This window comes from Rutilus rutilus (assembly GCF_951802725.1).
Source record: "Rutilus rutilus genome assembly, chromosome: 23".
Taxonomy (NCBI): Eukaryota; Metazoa; Chordata; class Actinopteri; order Cypriniformes; family Leuciscidae; genus Rutilus; species Rutilus rutilus.
The window spans coordinates 1,453,242-1,470,311 of NC_140233.1; the positions used below are offsets into that span (position 1 = coordinate 1,453,242).

The 17,070-nt window shown below is 43.4% G+C and overlaps 1 protein-coding gene and 1 long non-coding RNA gene across 5 annotated transcripts in view; both read left to right on the forward strand.

Moving 5' to 3' along the window:
- The window catches only part of LOC311283504 (uncharacterized protein), a 333,540-nt gene extending 321,545 nt beyond the window's left edge, over positions 1 to 11,995 (forward strand). For all 4 annotated transcript variants that reach the window (XM_084397942.1, XM_084397939.1, XM_084397941.1 and 1 more), the window contains 5 exons: positions 260 to 7,885; positions 8,118 to 8,261; positions 8,598 to 8,754; positions 10,988 to 11,250; positions 11,454 to 11,995. In XM_084397942.1, coding sequence (XP_084254068.1) covers positions 260 to 3,420 — 3,161 coding nt within the window. In that variant the 3' untranslated portion in view covers positions 3,421 to 7,885; positions 8,118 to 8,261; positions 8,598 to 8,754; positions 10,988 to 11,250; positions 11,454 to 11,995. The remainder of the gene's footprint in view (positions 1 to 259; positions 7,886 to 8,117; positions 8,262 to 8,597; positions 8,755 to 10,987; positions 11,251 to 11,453) is intronic.
- Positions 11,996 to 14,098: 2,103 nt separating this feature from the next.
- LOC311283518 lies at positions 14,099 to 16,551 on the forward strand. Its single transcript, XR_014626082.1, has 3 exons — positions 14,099 to 14,702; positions 14,806 to 14,968; positions 15,313 to 16,551. It is a non-coding gene; the product is annotated as an uncharacterized lncRNA (long non-coding RNA).
- The last annotated feature ends 519 nt before the right edge of the window (positions 16,552 to 17,070 follow it).

The window sequence follows — 17,070 nt, forward strand, 5'->3', positions numbered from 1 at the left end:
TGTGATTCATGTGTCTCCTGTAGACTGTCCCCTGGTTTCAGCACCCCTAACAGTACAATAAAAAGCTGCTAAAATAATCAGCAGACAAAAAATAAATAAAAATAAAAATTCAAGTAAGATTTCTTTGGACATTTTCATTCTAAATGAAGTGGAACTAGGCATAAGCCACACTTTCACCTGACCACAACAGAAACATCTACTAGCTTTTGGTAACCTCTTTGAGCTGTTTCTCCTTCTTTAAACTCTCCTTTATTTCCAGCTTCAGAACAACAGACACCTGAAGCAAACACTCTGCATGAAGATGATGGTTTAAACAGAATGAGATCAACCAAACCTCCTCCGATCTGCAAAAAGCCTGAAGAGTCTGTCACTGAGCAACAGAAGGACACTCAGCACACCATCAGACCTGATGAAGATAATAATGATCCTCAGTCTACAGTGAAGAATCAGCCTGAAGAGTCTGTCACTGAGCAACAGAAGGACACTCAGGACACCATCAGACCTGATGAAGATAATCATGATCCTCAGTCTACAGTGAAGAATCAGCCTGAAGAGTCTGTCACTGAGCAACAGAAGGACACTCAGGACACCATCAGTCCTGATGAAGATAATCATGATCCTCAGTCTACAGTGAAGAATCAGCCTGAAGAGTCTGTCCCTGAGCAACAGAAGGAAACTTGGCACACCATCAGTCCTGATGAAGATAATCATGATCCTCAGTCTACAGTGAAGAATCAGCCTAAAGTGTCTGTCCCTGAGAAACAGAAGGAAACTTGGCACACCATCAGTCCTGATGAAGATAATCATGATCCTCAGTCTACAGTGAAGAATCAGCCTAAAGTGTCTGTCCCTGAGCAACAGAAGGAAACTTGGCACACCAACAGTCCTGATGAAGATAATCATGATCCTCAGTCTACAGTGAAGAATCAGCCTAAAGTGTCTGTCCCTGAGCAACAGAAGGAAACTTGGCACACCATCAGTCCTGATGAAGATAATCATGATCCTCAGTCTACAGTGAAGAATCAGCCTAAAGTGTCTGTCCCTGAGCAACAGAAGGAAACTTGGCACACCATCAGTCCTGATGAAGATAATCATGATCCTCAGTCTACAGTGAAGAATCAGCCTGAAGAGTCTGTCCCTGAGAAACAGAAGGACACTCAGCACACCATCAGTCCTGATGAAGATAATCATGATCCTCAGTCTACAGTGAAGAATCAGCCTGAAGAGTCTGTCCCTGAGCAACAGAAGGAAACTTGGCACACCATCAGTCCTGATGAAGATAATCATGATCCTCAGTCTACAGTGAAGAATCAGCCTAAAGTGTCTGTCCCTGAGCAACAGAAGGAAACTTGGCACACCATCAGTCCTGATGAAGATAATCATGATCCTCAGTCTACAGTGAAGAATCAGCCTAAAGTGTCTGTCCCTGAGCAACAGAAGGAAACTTGGCACACCAACAGTCCTGATGAAGATAATCATGATCCTCAGTCTACAGTGAAGAATCAGCCTAAAGTGTCTGTCCCTGAGCAACAGAAGGAAACTTGGCACACCATCAGTCCTGATGAAGATAATCATGATCCTCAGTCTACAGTGAAGAATCAGCCTAAAGTGTCTGTCCCTGAGCAACAGAAGGAAACTTGGCACACCATCAGTCCTGATGAAGATAATCATGATCCTCAGTCTACAGTGAAGAATCAGCCTAAAGTGTCTGTCCCTGAGCAACAGAAGGAAACTTGGCACACCATCAGTCCTGATGAAGATAATCATGATCCTCAGTCTACAGTGAAGAATCAGCCTAAAGTGTCTGTCCCTGAGCAACAGAAGGAAACTTGGCACACCATCAGTCCTGATGAAGATGATCATGATCCTCAGTCTACAGTGAAGAATCAGCCTAAAGTGTCTGTCCCTGAGCAACAGAAGGACACTCAGCACACCATCAGTCCTGATGAAGATAATCATGATCCTCAGTCTACAGTGAAGAATCAGCCTAAAGTGTCTGTCCCTGAGCAACAGAAGGACACTCAGCACACCATCAGTCCTGATGAAGATAATCATGATCCTCAGTCTACAGTGAAGAATCAGCCTGAAGAGTCTGTCCCTGAGCAACAGAAGGACACTCAGCACACCATCAGTCCTGATGAAGATGATCATGATCCTCAGTCTACAGTGAAGAATCAGCATGAAGAGTCTGTCCCTGAGCAACAGAAGGACACTCAGCACACCATCAGTCCTGATGAAGATGATCATGATCCTCAGTCTACAGTGAAGAATCAGCCTAAAGTGTCTGTCCCTGAGCAACAGAAGGAAACTTGGCACACCATCAGTCCTGATGAAGATGATCATGATCCTCAGTCTACAGTGAAGAATCAGCCTAAAGTGTCTGTCCCTGAGCAACAGAAGGACACTCAGCACACCATCAGTCCTGATGAAGATAATCATGATCCTCAGTCTACAGTGAAGAATCAGCATGAAGAGTCTGTCCCTGAGCAACAGAAGGACACTCAGCACACCATCAGTCCTGATGAAGATGATCATGATCCTCAGTCTACAGTGAAGAATCAGCCTGAAGAGTCTGTCCCTGAGCAACAGAAGGACACTCAGCACACCATCAGTCCTGATGAAGATGATCATGATCCTCAGTCTACAGTGAAGAATCAGCCTAAAGTGTCTGTCCCTGAGCAACAGAAGGAAACTTGGCACACCATCAGTCCTGATGAAGATAATCATGATCCTCAGTCTACAGTGAAGAATCAGCCTAAAGTGTCTGTCCCTGAGCAACAGAAGGACACTCAGCACACCATCAGTCCTGATGAAGATAATCATGATCCTCAGTCTACAGTGAAGAATCAGCATGAAGAGTCTGTCCCTGAGCAACAGAAGGACACTCAGCACACCATCAGTCCTGATGAAGATAATCATGATCCTCAGTCTACAGTGAAGAATCAGCCTGAAGAGTCTGTCCCTGAGCAACAGAAGGAAACTTGGCACACCAACAGTCCTGATGATAATCATGATCCTCAGTCTACAGTGAAGAATCAGCATGAAGAGTCTGTCCCTGAGCAACAGAAGGAAACTTGGCACACCAACAGTCCTGATGATAATCATGATCCTCAGTCTACAGTGAAGAATCAGCATGAAGTGTCTGTCCCTGAGCAACAGAAGGAAACTTGGCACACCAACAGTCCTGATGATAATCATGATCCTCAGTCTACAGTGAAGAATCAGCATGAAGTGTCTGTCCCTGAGCAACAGAAGGAAACTTGGCACACCAACAGTCCTGATGATAATCATGATCCTCAGTCTACAGTGAAGAATCAGCATGAAGAGTCTGTCCCTGAGCAACAGAAGGAAACTTGGCACACCAACAGTCCTGATGATAATCATGATCCTCAGTCTACAGTGAAGAATCAGCCTGAATAGTTTGTCACTGAGAAACAGAAGGACACTCAGCACACCATCAGTCCTGATGAAGATAATCATGATCCTCAGTCTACAGTGAAGAATCAGCCTGAATAGTTTGTCACTGAGCAACAGAAGGAAACTTGGCACACCATCAGTCCTGATGAAGATAATCATGATCCTCAGTCTACAGTGAAGAATCAGCCTGAATAGTTTGTCACTGAGCAACAGAAGGAAACTTGGCAAACCATCAGTCCTGATGAAGATGATCATGATCCTCAGTCTACAGTGAAGAATCAGCCTGAATAGTTTGTCACTGAGCAACAGAAGGAAACTTGGCACACCATCAGTCCTGATGAAGATGATCATGATCCTCAGTCTACAGTGAAGAATCAGCCTGAATAGTTTGTCACTGAGCAACAGAAGGAAACTTGGCAAACCATCAGTCCTGATGAAGATGATCATGATCCTCAGTCTACAGTGAAGAATCAGCCTGAATAGTTTGTCACTGAGCAACAGAAGGAAACTTGGCAAACCATCAGTCCTGATGAAGATGATCATGATCCTCAGTCTACAGTGAAGAATCAGCCTGAATAGTTTGTCACTGAGCAACAGAAGGACACTTGGCAAACCATCAGTCCTGATGAAGATGATCATGATCCTCAGTCTACAGTGAAGAATCAGCCTGAATAGTTTGTCACTGAGCAACAGAAGGACACTTGGCAAACCATCAGTCCTGATGAAGATGATCATGATCCTCAGTCTACAGTGAAGAATCAGCCTGAAGAGTTTGTCATTGAGCAACAGAAGGACACTCAGCACACCATCAGTCCTGAATTATAACGGTCTGTTACTGATTAAGAAGTAATGTAAAAACAAACAGTTATAACTGCATGAAGATGAATGATAACACAATACCTACAAAATACGGGGTCAGCCCTATGTTCCCACGGCCGTATGTTCCCACATTTCTAAGAATTTTTTTTTTTTACGATTTGTCTAAACCCCAGTTACGGGTAGGCTTAGGGATGGGGTCAGGGGTAGGCCATATGTGGGAACATTGGGCTGTGGGAACATAGGCACGCTCCCCAAAATACTGTTTACATCCTGCAAATGCATATGATTCAAGACTATAAATACTCAAATTTATGTTTTTCAATATTACGCCGGAATAAATTATGTAATCTGATCACTTATTTGCTTTTAAATGAACTAACGTATACATCAGTAAACACATAGCGTTCGTACCTCACTACTCTACCCTGCCAGTACACACAAAGATAGATCAAAGTGACTTTACATTAACCAACCATTCAGAAACGTCCTGTTCGAGCCTTAATTTTCGAACTTGGCATTATATGACACTGGTAATAATCATAAATGTTTCTTGAGCATCAAATCATCATATTAGAGTGATTTCTGAAGGATCATGTGACACTGAAGACTGGAGTAATGATGCTGAACATTCAGCTTTGAATAAATTACACTTTACTATATATTCACATAGAAAACAGTTATTTTAAATTGTCATAATATTATACAGTATTACTGTTGTTGTTTATCAAATAAACACAGCCTTGGTGAGCAGAAGAAACTTCTTTGAAAAACATTAAAAATCTTACAGATCCAAAAGTTTTGAATGGCAGTGCGTGTATATATATAGACGTCCTCTACAGAGGATAATAATCATTGGCCAGGCGTCTGAGGGATAGTATTTCAGTAATGCTTATGGAAGACAATTCCCAGTCTCGTCAGCACAGGTCCCTGTCCCTCCATGTTTAAAACACACCACCTCTGGTTCCCATTTAATGAGGACAAGACATCATGCTTTGTTCTCAGCTGTTAAAGGCTGAATACTTATCTAAGGGTCAATGTTCATGTTTAAATGTAACTGAAAATGTTTATTAGATAATAAAGGAAACCTTTGGTTTAGTATTCAGCTGATAAAGATGGATTAGCATGTTTACCAAGAGATTATTATCTTATATTGTCCTATTACCCTGGAACAACTGAGCTTGGGTTATCTCCCAACACTCCCAAATCACTGCAAAATCATAATGTCTTATCTACATGTTAATTCACTGTGTTGGAGCCATTTAAGTTTGGATGTTTGAATTGTATTTAATGTATATTAACTGTTGATTTCAACAATGATTTTATATGTTTTTTTGATGAAAGGAGATTATTTTTATTCAGTGAGGTAACTATAAGGAAGTGGGCAGATTGGAGTCAGGTGTGAAGGTGAAGAGAGCACAGCTTTCGACCACACATTGTTTAATTGACCAACATTAAAAAAAAAATATTGCTTTTTGTGTGGAAATAAATACTTAATAAACATTAATATTGGGTATGGAGGTAATTTATTGGATTATGTGCAACAAATAATCCCTAACCTTTACACAATATGGGTGGCTTTAATTTTGGATTAATTGTGTAAAGGTTGAGGGATTCTTTGACACACATAATCCAAGAATTTCTAATGCTTTAATTTACTGAATCTCTGCACAGCCTCCATGGTCCTATCAAGGGACCTCCTGCCCCCTAGTTTGTGAGTGAAACATGATAGTCTGGTGTGGAGTGCCCTCTGGTGCCTCTCAAGGGCACTCCAGCTGGTGATGTTACATAAACAGACAATATCATTTGCATTCCTTAGTAAGTCCTTAGTAACTGCAATAACAAAACAAATCCTTATTTCAGAGTGTATATTTGAGTAAGCAAACCGGGTGGAGTGTTTTTAGGCATAGTGATTCTGTTGACTATTACCCGTCTATATCATGTTTTCAGCTCAGATGATTTTTGGATTAATTGTAAAGGGAGAGGGAAGTTTATAAGTGACATTAAAAAAAACTATGCTTAAAAGCAGCAAGTCATTTAAAAAAAAATATCATACCAGGCTAAATGGTGAATCAGATACTAAAAACCAAAACTGTATAATAATACCTGTATTATATATACTTCTATAATATAAGAATTTCTCGCGTTTTTGTCTCGTTTATCTCTTTCAACACAAGAAGCACAAAGGAGATTCAGTGGATCCTGAAGACTCCCTGCTGACGCTTTACCCTCACCTTCAGTCTCAGCTCCTTGGAGTTTGCAAGCCTTTCCTTTCCCCTTATTTTTAACAACCCATTATTAAACATTACACTTCCCAGTGATGCTCTTTGTGAAAAAGTGCAGATGCTAGGTATGATTAGCGCACAATTTAGCACAAAATCTTTAGTCTATTTACATTGTTCCTGCTGACTTGAGCATATTTGTTTATATGAAAGGTTTTAAACCTAAAATGTTGCCATAGTATTTATTTGTATTATTTTATTATTAAGACACCATTTTAAACATGTGTATGCACAATCTTTATTGTGTCACTGAACTATTAGTGTATGTAATAATTATATCTCTTCTTAAAATTGTTAATGTTAGTTAATAAAATATGTCTTCTGTAACGTAAGGACAGAGGCAGTCGGATCCATATGCAGCACTTTATTTCAACTCACACACAAGTAGACATAAACTCCGGCATACAATTAAACAAGGGGCAATCCAGTAACTCGTAGTGATAACAGGCTTAGGTCGAGGCAGGCAGCACAGGTTCATACACAGTCCAAGAAGCAGGCAAGGGTCAAGAGTCCAGAGAAACACGGAATACTCAAACAGGGAAGAATGCTCAGAGATGTACGTTTACAGTGTGACAAGACCTCGCAAAGGACACAAGGATTACTCAGGCTTAAATAAGGAACTCAATAACCGGTAATCAAACACAACTGAAACATAATTAAACATGAGTCCATGGTGAAACATAATACCGGGAAAGAGTGCCCTCCAGTGGCTCACGCGGGCACTCCACATGACATCTTCATGTTAGTTCAGTGCATTAACTAATGTTAAAGGGATACTCCACTTTTTTCGGAAATAAGCTCATTTTACATCTCCCCCAGAGTTAAACAGTTGAGTTTTACCGTTTTAGAATCCATTCAGCCGAACTCCGGGTCTGACGGTACCACTTTTAGCATAGCTTAGCACAGATCATTGATTCTGACGAGTCCAGTAGCATTTCTTTCAAAATGACCAAAGAGTTTCAATATTTTTCCTATTTAAAACTTGACTCTTCTGTAGTTAAACCGTGTACTAAGATCGACGGAAAATGAAAAGTTGCGATTTTCTAAGCCTATATGACTAGGAACTACTCTCATTCCAGCGTAATAATCAAGGAACTGTGCGGCTGTACCATGAGTGCAGCAGGCGTAATGATATGACGCAGCGCCTGAAAATAGGTCTAATAGGTTAGACAAACTTAGTCCCGGTCACGTTGGAAGAAGTTACCGAGCTGGGGACTATTAATGTGACTGTAATGTGATTGGTTAATGAGACATAATGAGACACAGCTGACGCTCGTTGAGGATCCTCTTTCTCCAACGGCAGAGACAGAGGTTTGATCTTATATAAGAAGATCTGGAGGAGTTACAGCTGGAGAATGGCCGTCGTTCAGGTGAGTCTCTGTCCTGGTGAAACTCTTCCTCATCTTCCTCTCTGTTAGAGTCTCAGTGCTCATCATAAATGTCTGATTCCCTTTATAACACAGATTGCTGTAATGTGTTGCACACTGCTGTTGATCGACGATTACTCTGATATCAGAGTGTGCTCATTCCTCCTAGCATTAGCTATGGTCATTTATAATGGGAATGCTAATATTTCTGTATTTCTGCTGTGGTTTATTCCAGGTTTCTGAGTGATGTCGTGTGTGTGCTGAAGGTGTGACGGAAGCAGATAAAGCTGATCTCAGTACAGCACAGCAGGGTCTCAATTCTGCTGCAGAAACTCAGAGCAACTCCTGTTCTTACTTCAGTCTCTGACTTCTTACTTCTGTGAGTTTATTCATAATCATATTATCATTCAGTTTTAGAATATATGCAATATCTATATTTGACTCTAGGCAGCAAAAGAAATATGCACTGGGTCTTCTGAAAGATATTAAAAATTAATATTTTATTTAGTAAAATTTTTTTAATAAATTAAACTGAAATTCAACACTCAATTTGCATACATAAGCATTTTGAAGTGAATTATATGAAACCATGATTGTAATGGGAATTGTTTAGTTTAATTTAGTTTAACCCTGTTATTTTAGCTGTTATTTCTGTTTATTTTATGCTAATTTAATTTGTATTTGTGTACTTGTGCTCTGTTTTTTTAAATGAAAGAAAACACTCCTGCTCTAGAACCTTCGTTTATTTGCCACCGCCAGTAAACGCATAAAAGAAGAAATGCGGAGAACAACAACAGAGGATTTCATCATTCATCAGTGCGGACAGAAGACGGGTCAGGAGGTTTTCATTAGTGAAGGAAGCACGCGCCCAGGTAACACACACACATCTAGTGAAGCACGCGCCCAGGTAACACACACACATCTAGTGAAGCATGCGCACAGGTAACACACACACACATCTAGTGAAGCACGCGCCCAGGTAACACGCACATCTAGTGAAGCACGCGCACAGGTAACATACACACATCTAGTGAAGCACGTGCACAGGTAACACACACACATCTAGTGAAGCACGCGCACAGGTAACACGCACATCTAGTAAAGCACGCGCACAGGTAACACACACACACATCTAGTGAAGCACGCGCCCAGGTAACACGCACATCTAGTGAAGCACGCGCACAGGTAACATACACACATCTAGTGAAGCACGTGCACAGGTAACATACACACATCTAGTGAAGCACGCGCACAGGTAACACACACACATCTAGTGAAGCACGCGCACAGGTAACACGCACATCTAGTGAAGCACGCGCCCAGGTAACACACATCTAGTGAAGCACGCGCCCAGGTAACACACAACTAGTGAAGCACGCGCCCAGGTAACACACATCTAGTGAAGCACGCGCCCAGGTAACACACACACATCTAGTGAAGCACGTGCACAGGTAACATACACACATCTAGTGAAGCACGCGCACAGGTAACACACACACATCTAGTGAAGCACACGCACATCTAGTGAAGCACGCGCCCAGGTAACACACATCTAGTGAAGCACGCGCCCAGGTAACACACATCTAGTGAAGCACGCGCCCAGGTAACACACAACTAGTGAAGCACGCGCCCAGGTAACACACATCTAGTGACGCACGCGCCCAGGTAACACACAACTAGTGAAGCACGCGCCCAGGTAACACACATCTAGTGAAGCACGCGCCCAGGTAACACACATCTAGTCCAGCACGCGCACAGGTAACATACACACATCTAGTGAAGCACGTGCACAGGTAACATACACACATCTAGTGAAGCACGCGCACAGGTAACACACACACATCTAGTGAAGCACGCGCACAGGTAACACGCACATCTAGTGAAGCACGCGCCCAGGTAAAACACATCTAGTGAAGCACGCGCCCAGGTAACACACACACATCTAGTGAAGCACGCGCCCAGGTAACACACATCTAGTGAAGCACGCGCCCAGGTAACACACAACTAGTGAAGCACGCGCCCAGGTAACACACACATCTAGTGAAGCACGCACCCAGGTAACACACACACATCTAGTGAAGCACGCGCCCAGGTAACACACGCACATCTAGTGAAGCACGCGCCCAGGTAACACACACACATCTAGTGAAGCACGCGCCCAGGTAACACACGCATCTAGTGAAGCACGCGCACAGGTAACACACGCACATCTAGTGAAGCACGCGCACAGGTAACACACACGCACAGGTAACACACGCATCTAGTGAAGCACGTGCACAGGTAACACACACGCACAGGTAACACGCACATCTAGTGAAGCACGCGCCCAAGTAACACACACGCACGCACAGGTAACACACGCACATCTAGTGAAGCACGCGCCCAGGTAACACACGCACATCTAGTGAAGCACACGCCCAGGTGTAACACGCATCTAGTGAAGCACGTGCCCAGGTAACACACACACATCTAGTGAAGCACGCGCACAGGTAACACACATATCTAGTGAAGCACGTGCCCAGGTAACACACACACTTCTAGTGAAGCACGCGCACAGGTAACACACATCTAGTGAAGCACGTGCACAGGTAACATACACACATCTAGTGAAGCACGCGCCCAGGTAACACACACACATCTAGTGAAACACGCGCCCAGGTAACACACATCTAGTGAAGCACGTGCACAGGTAACATACACACATCTAGTGAAGCACACGCCCAGGTAACACACACACACATCTAGTGAAACACGCGCCCAGGTAACACACATCTAGTGAAGCGCGCGCACAGGTAACATACACGCATCTAGTGAAGCACACGCCCAGGTAACACACACACATCTAGTGAAACACGCGCCCAGGTAACACACATCTAGTGAAGCGCGCGCACAGGTAACACACACATCTAGTGAAGCACAGGTAACACACACATCTAGTGACACACTGTGAGTCTTGAACCTGTAACACTAGTGTTGAGGCTCTCGACTGCATTGCTAGTGTTAGCATGGCATCTTTAGTCTTTTAGTGTTGATTAGATGTGTTGTCATTCAGAGTTGATGTGCGGTCTATCATAGCATAGGATCACTTCTCTTTTGTTTCCACAGCCGTCCACCAGCACCATCCGAGACTCCGATACTCCAGCCTCCTCTACATCACCCTTTCTCCATCTTTGTCCTCAAGCCTTCGCACTCCCGCCTTGTGGACGAACATCAAAATAGAAGAAAGGAGCGCAGCATCAGCCGTTTACACTCATGGCCAGCAGAAGTGTTCTTCACTGATGAAGGCCAAACTGGACCACCTCACACGCTCAGACCACTCTCCCAGGTCACACATCCAGTGAGGAACTCTCTCAGCCGCTGCTGTTTCTGTGAGTTTACTCCTGTAACCTGTTGATCATCAGTACTGAGAATCTTGAACCTGTAACACTAGTGTTGAGGCTCTCGACTGCATTGCTAGTGTTAGCATGGCATCTTTAGTCTTTTAGTATTGATTAGATGTGTTGTCATTCAGAGTCGATGTGCGGTCTATCATAGCATAGCATCATTCGTTTTCTCGTTTTTGTTTTCACAGTCCTCTGTCCTCCACTCTGTCCTCCACTCTGTCCTCCACTCTGTCCTCCACTCTGTCCTCCACTCTGTCCTCCACTCTGTCCTCCACTCTGTCCTCCACTCTGTCCTCCACTCTGTCCTCCACTCTGTCCTCCACTCTGTCCTCCACTCTGTCCTCCACTCTGTCCTCCACTCTGTCCTCCACTCTGTCCTCCACTCTGTCCTCCACTCTGTCCTCAAGCCTTCCCTCAACGCTCCTCCACCTTCCCTCCATCCCCTTCCTCCTTTTTTTCCCTTAACTCTCCTCCACCTTCCCTCATCTCCTTCCTCAATCTTTCCCTCAACGCTCCTCCACCTTCCCTCCATCTCCTTCCTCCATCTTTCCCTTAACGCTCCTCCACCTTCCCTCATCTCCTTCCTCCATCTTTCCCTCAACGCTCCTCCACCTTCCCTCCATCTCCTTCCTCCATCTTTCCCTCAACTCTCCTCCACCTTCCCTCCATCTCCTTCCTCCATCTTTCCCTCAACGCTCCTCCACCTTCCCTCCATCCCCTTCCTCCTCCTTTCCCCTTAACTCTCCTCCACCTTCCCTCCATCTCCTTCCTCCATCTTTCCCTCAACGCTCCTCCACCTTCCTTCCCTCCATCCTCTTCCTCATCCTTTCCCCTTAACTCTCCTCCACCTTCCCTCCATCTCCTTTCTCCATCTTTCCTCTTAACTCTCCTCCACCTTCCCTCCATCTCCTTCCTCCATCTTTCCTCTTAACTCTCCTCCACCTTCCCTCCATCTCCTTCCTCCCTTCCTTCCTCCACTCCTCCTCCTCCTCCTCCTCCACCTTTCCCTCTACTCTCCTCCCTCCTCCACCTTTCCCTCTACTCTCCTCCCTCCTCCACCTTTCACAGCACGGGTCAGAGTCGGGCTGGAGGAGTTCCCAGAGGGGTCCGGGAGCAATAAGAGGGAGGCAGCGGCTCTAAAAGCTCTGGAGGAGCTGAGGAGAAGAGGGCCGCTGCCGGAGAGGGTGAGAGAACGACTGACACCACACAAACAGTGTGACTATAATGGTCAACGGTCCCCTTCAGATGATATTTTATTCATTTGTAATCAGTCATCAGTTATTGTAATCTAGTCTCTGTGAAAGATGATTGACACTGACAGCTAGTGCTAAAACTACTCCGACTAGTAGCCATCAGTGTCTGGGACTGTTTTCCATTGTTATTCCAGGTAAAACAGACGAGACGCACCGCAGTAAACCTGTAGCGACCCGTATGGCTTCTAGAGGAGACGCTTCAGCCGTTTAATACAGAACTAGAGTCAGACGTTCACTAACCGCTATTGCGTATCGATAATAATCACTAAAATGATATAGGCCTAAATATATATAACATAGACATATATAATAACAGACTTTAGTTCACGAGCACTTGCACAACTCTGAAGCTGCTTTTGATTTTCACAGATGGCAATCACTTCTTTAACAAGAAATATTCTTATTTTTTCACTGTCATTAATGTAGGTCCACAAGAGAAATATTAAGCCAGTAAATTAAGATAGTCGCTATACCGTTATATCCATCGTCGTCTCTGAGAGAACGTGGCGTTAATGCAGCGACAGATGCCGAAAGCTCAGTCCGTTTCTGCTTTCACTCTCAGGGAATGAGTGCGTTTACATGCACGTTCTTAACCCGATTATGCTGAATAAACTGACAATGCATCGACTTTTAGATGTTTGCCCCTTAATCTGGTTTCTCCCGGCATTTAAAATCCGGCATTAATCCGCGTTATTTGAGCTTATTGAAGTGCGCATATGTAAAGTGTAGGAGGACAGAGCGCACTGGTAGGACTCATATATATCAGATATATAGCAAACTCCAACTCTTTCTTGACCCAAGTAATTATTAAAACGTGTTATCTCGTGTAGAAGTAGGCTAGTCGAAATGCTGCATGTGTAACGGCATGAGAGGATAATGTGTGTCTGTAAATTTCCCGCTGAAATACTCCGAGTCAGACTCAGATACACCTCACTATACCAATACCAATAACAAGATCTAGCCTATTAATAGACTTCACCTTAGCAAAATAGAAAAATATGTATAAAACGAAGTAATAAAACAAGCAAATTAATGAGTAAATAAGCAAGTTAATAATCAAATAAGTAAGCCCCGCCCCCTCACGATAATATCGTGTATCGCCGATCTCACAGGCTGATGATAGGACGATATTGAAATGGAGCACATCACCCAACACTACTAACCACACGCTTTTATTCCCATCTGCTTCATTTTCTGTGTGTCACATGATGTAATCTAGAGTTTCTCTATCCTAGCAGAGACTCGGAGGACGGCCACGGCTGCAGGACTGCCTGCACCATCAGTCCCTCTCTGGCCTGCGGAGGTTTGCAGCCGCTCATGGGGAGGAGCTCACCCTGACATCAGTGGAGCGGACTGGGCTCCCCAATTCACAGAGGTTAGGGTTAACCCAGGGTTAACTCCTCATGAGGAGGAGCTGGTAGAGCAGACGGGCCCCCAATTCCCAGAGGTACACACGCTCACACACACTCACTCTCACTCTCGGCAAGTGTATTTATAGAGCACTTTTTATACACTATGGCAATTCAAAGTGCTTTACAGGAAGGAATTAAAATAATCACAAAATAAAAGGAAGAGGAAGAACGATTAAAATAGTCATAAAAGGAATTAAGAGTAAAAAGATTATACAAAGATAAACTTCTCATCTGGTAAAACACCAGTGCATCAATATTTTGCCCAGTTTTACTGTGAGATTTCCCCATGGTGATTACACTGTGTCTGTGGTGTTATTTCGGAGAAATCGATTGGACGTCTCCAATAGACCTGATTTTTCCCTAAAGTCGGACCGGCGGAGCCCTAGGACTGACTCACGGGGTAAACATCACTGAGCTTACTTAAGCTGGACTGTGACGCTATTTTCTTCTGGAAACAAACTTTGTTGCATTATTTTCCTGTTATCTCTGTAAAGCTGCTTTGAAACACTCTGTATTGTAAAATGTGCTGTATAAATAAAGGTGACTTAACTCTCTCACACACATCTGGACCTCACTTGTGTCCTCACTGTCATGATCCCGTTTCACACACCTGTCATCCACTCTTCTCACGGTCTCTCTGTCTCTCAGGGTCTCCTACCAGGTGATATTGGGCGGCCGCTCCTTCCTCCCCATGAGCGGCTCCTCAAAGCAGCAGGCCAGAGAGAAGGCGGCCCAAGCAGCCGTGGCCATCCTCCTCACAGAGGTCTCTCAGGTACTCACTCACTCACTCACTCACTCACTCGCTCACTCGCTCGCTCACTCACTTTGACTGTCAGTAGCTTTTCACACTGAAGCTTGATCTATGATGTCCACAGCATTCCTGCAGCTCCCGGAGACGGACCCCAAGACACAAACAGGCTCCCTGACCCTACAGTAGCTCCCGGAGACGGAACCCAACGGGCTTTTGGACCCGGACACAAACAGGCTTCTGGACCCGGACCCTGGGCAGCTTCTGGGCCCCACGTTAAAAGACTTAAGGTTATGATCATCATTAAGAATATTAATTTCATCAAGCTTTTCTATGAGCTCTTTCATTCAGCAGACTCTTGGATGCTCAGAAACAGTGTGTGTTTCAGTTCATCCTGTGATATGATTCAGCTTCTGCTGTGCAAATTATTCACTTGTGTTTGTTTCAATTTAATCTTCAGATGGAGCTGGACTGAAAAAAAATAAAAATAAATAATTAGAAATAATACAAATAATTAGAGTAAAAGACTATAGTTAATTAAAAAGACTAGAGTTAGTCAGAGTAAAAGAGTATTTGGCCCGAACTCTAGAAGAATAAAGATTATATTCTCCTTCCTCATCTTTCTCTCTGTCAGGTTCACGGTCCGGGTCCGGGTGGGGGACGAGGAGTTCCCTGAGGGGTCCGGGAGCAACAGGAGGGAGTCAGCGGCCCGATCGGCTCTGGAGGAGCTCAGGAGAAGAGGGTCTCTGCCGGAGAGGGTGAGAGAACGACTGACACCACAGAAAGAGTGTGATGAGAGAGGAACAGGAACAGGAGGAATGGGAGCTCTAGAAAGATGGAAACTGCAGGAGAGATGAGAACTAGTCCGTAGAAGTCCAAGATCCGACCGTGAAACAACCAAATGTGTTTCTGACCGACTGTGGCGTTTAGGTGCAGGTGCTCGTGGGGAGAAACTCACTGACATTAGTGGAACAAAAAAAAACACACACACACACACACACACACACACACCTTTTAGACCATCTCATTGTCCTCAGCACCATGAAGATCCATGTCTCTGTGTCTCTCAGGTGAAGATGGAGCCGTAATGAAGATTATTATCATTAAGAATATTAATTTCACTAAGCTTTTCTCTGAGCTCTTTGATTCATCAGACTTGTATGCTAAAGCGGCTTAGAAACGGTGTGTGTGTAGTTCAGAAACGGTGTGTGTGTAGTTCAGAAACGGTGTGTGTGTAGTTCAGAAACGGTGTGTGCAGTTCAGAGTTTCAGCTCATCCTGTGATTCACTTTCAGATCTTCTGCTGTGCAAATGATTCACTTGAGTTTCTGATTTACTTTCAGATCCATCTCCTCGTCCGGCCTCCTTCACCTCCTCCATCTCCCCCAACATTGTTTTTACTGTTCTTTTAACTGTTTTTATATTATGGGGTTCAGTTTTATGTCCTGGTTTAGAAACACAAGCTCATTTTAGCCATTTAAATTTTTTTTTTTTTTTTTTTTTTTGTTACCTCTTGTTTAAGTGTAATTATGTATTTTATTGACGCAGTGAGTTTTAGTAATGGTATGTTCCAAATAGTTTTAGACTGTTTTTAATGTTCTGTACTTTTAATGCACTTAATGTTTAATGTTAACTTAATGCTTTATTTATTTGCCTCTGCTTTTAAATAAACGTCTTGCTGCTTGTTCCTCATCTCTGCTGTGGTTCTTGTGTCCGTCGGCTGTGATCACATGATCTCAAACTCTACAGTCTGTAGGATAAAGTGTTTGTTTGGAAAATAAAGTGAAGCTTTTGTTACTTTTGTCCACTTTCAGAAGTATCAGTCCATCTAGATTTGTTCATGTTTTCTGTTCAGATTTCTCAATCATGTTTTATTGCTCATGTCATGTGATCTCTCCCTGTTATCTTTATTTGTGTAATTTAATGCTTGTTCAGAACTGGACAGACACTTAACATCCATATTTCCTCAATCTGTGTTTGTGTCAGAAATTAAGGTTGTATTTTAGATTAGATGCAATCTGAACCTTGTATTTCAAAACAGATAACTTGTTTAATGTTCCAGTATTATAATTCCTGATATTTAATAGTGATATTCTGCTGTTATTCAGCAGTGTTGGGTCTGTGGACTCTGAATATAATGCAGTTGTAGATTGTAAAGATGTTCAACAGTCGTTACTGACACTGTCATTTAGTCAGATATATTGTGTGTGTAAAGAGTCTTTGGGTTTGATCAAGTTCCTCTAAAACCTCTTTCAGATCCAGAAGACACAGAAACCCAGAGACGATCATCTCCAGAGTCTCTCAAACACAAAACAGATTCAACAGGCAAGACAAGAAATGAAACTTTCATCTGAACATCTTCAATAAAGCTTGTGATTCATGATTTGAAAGAA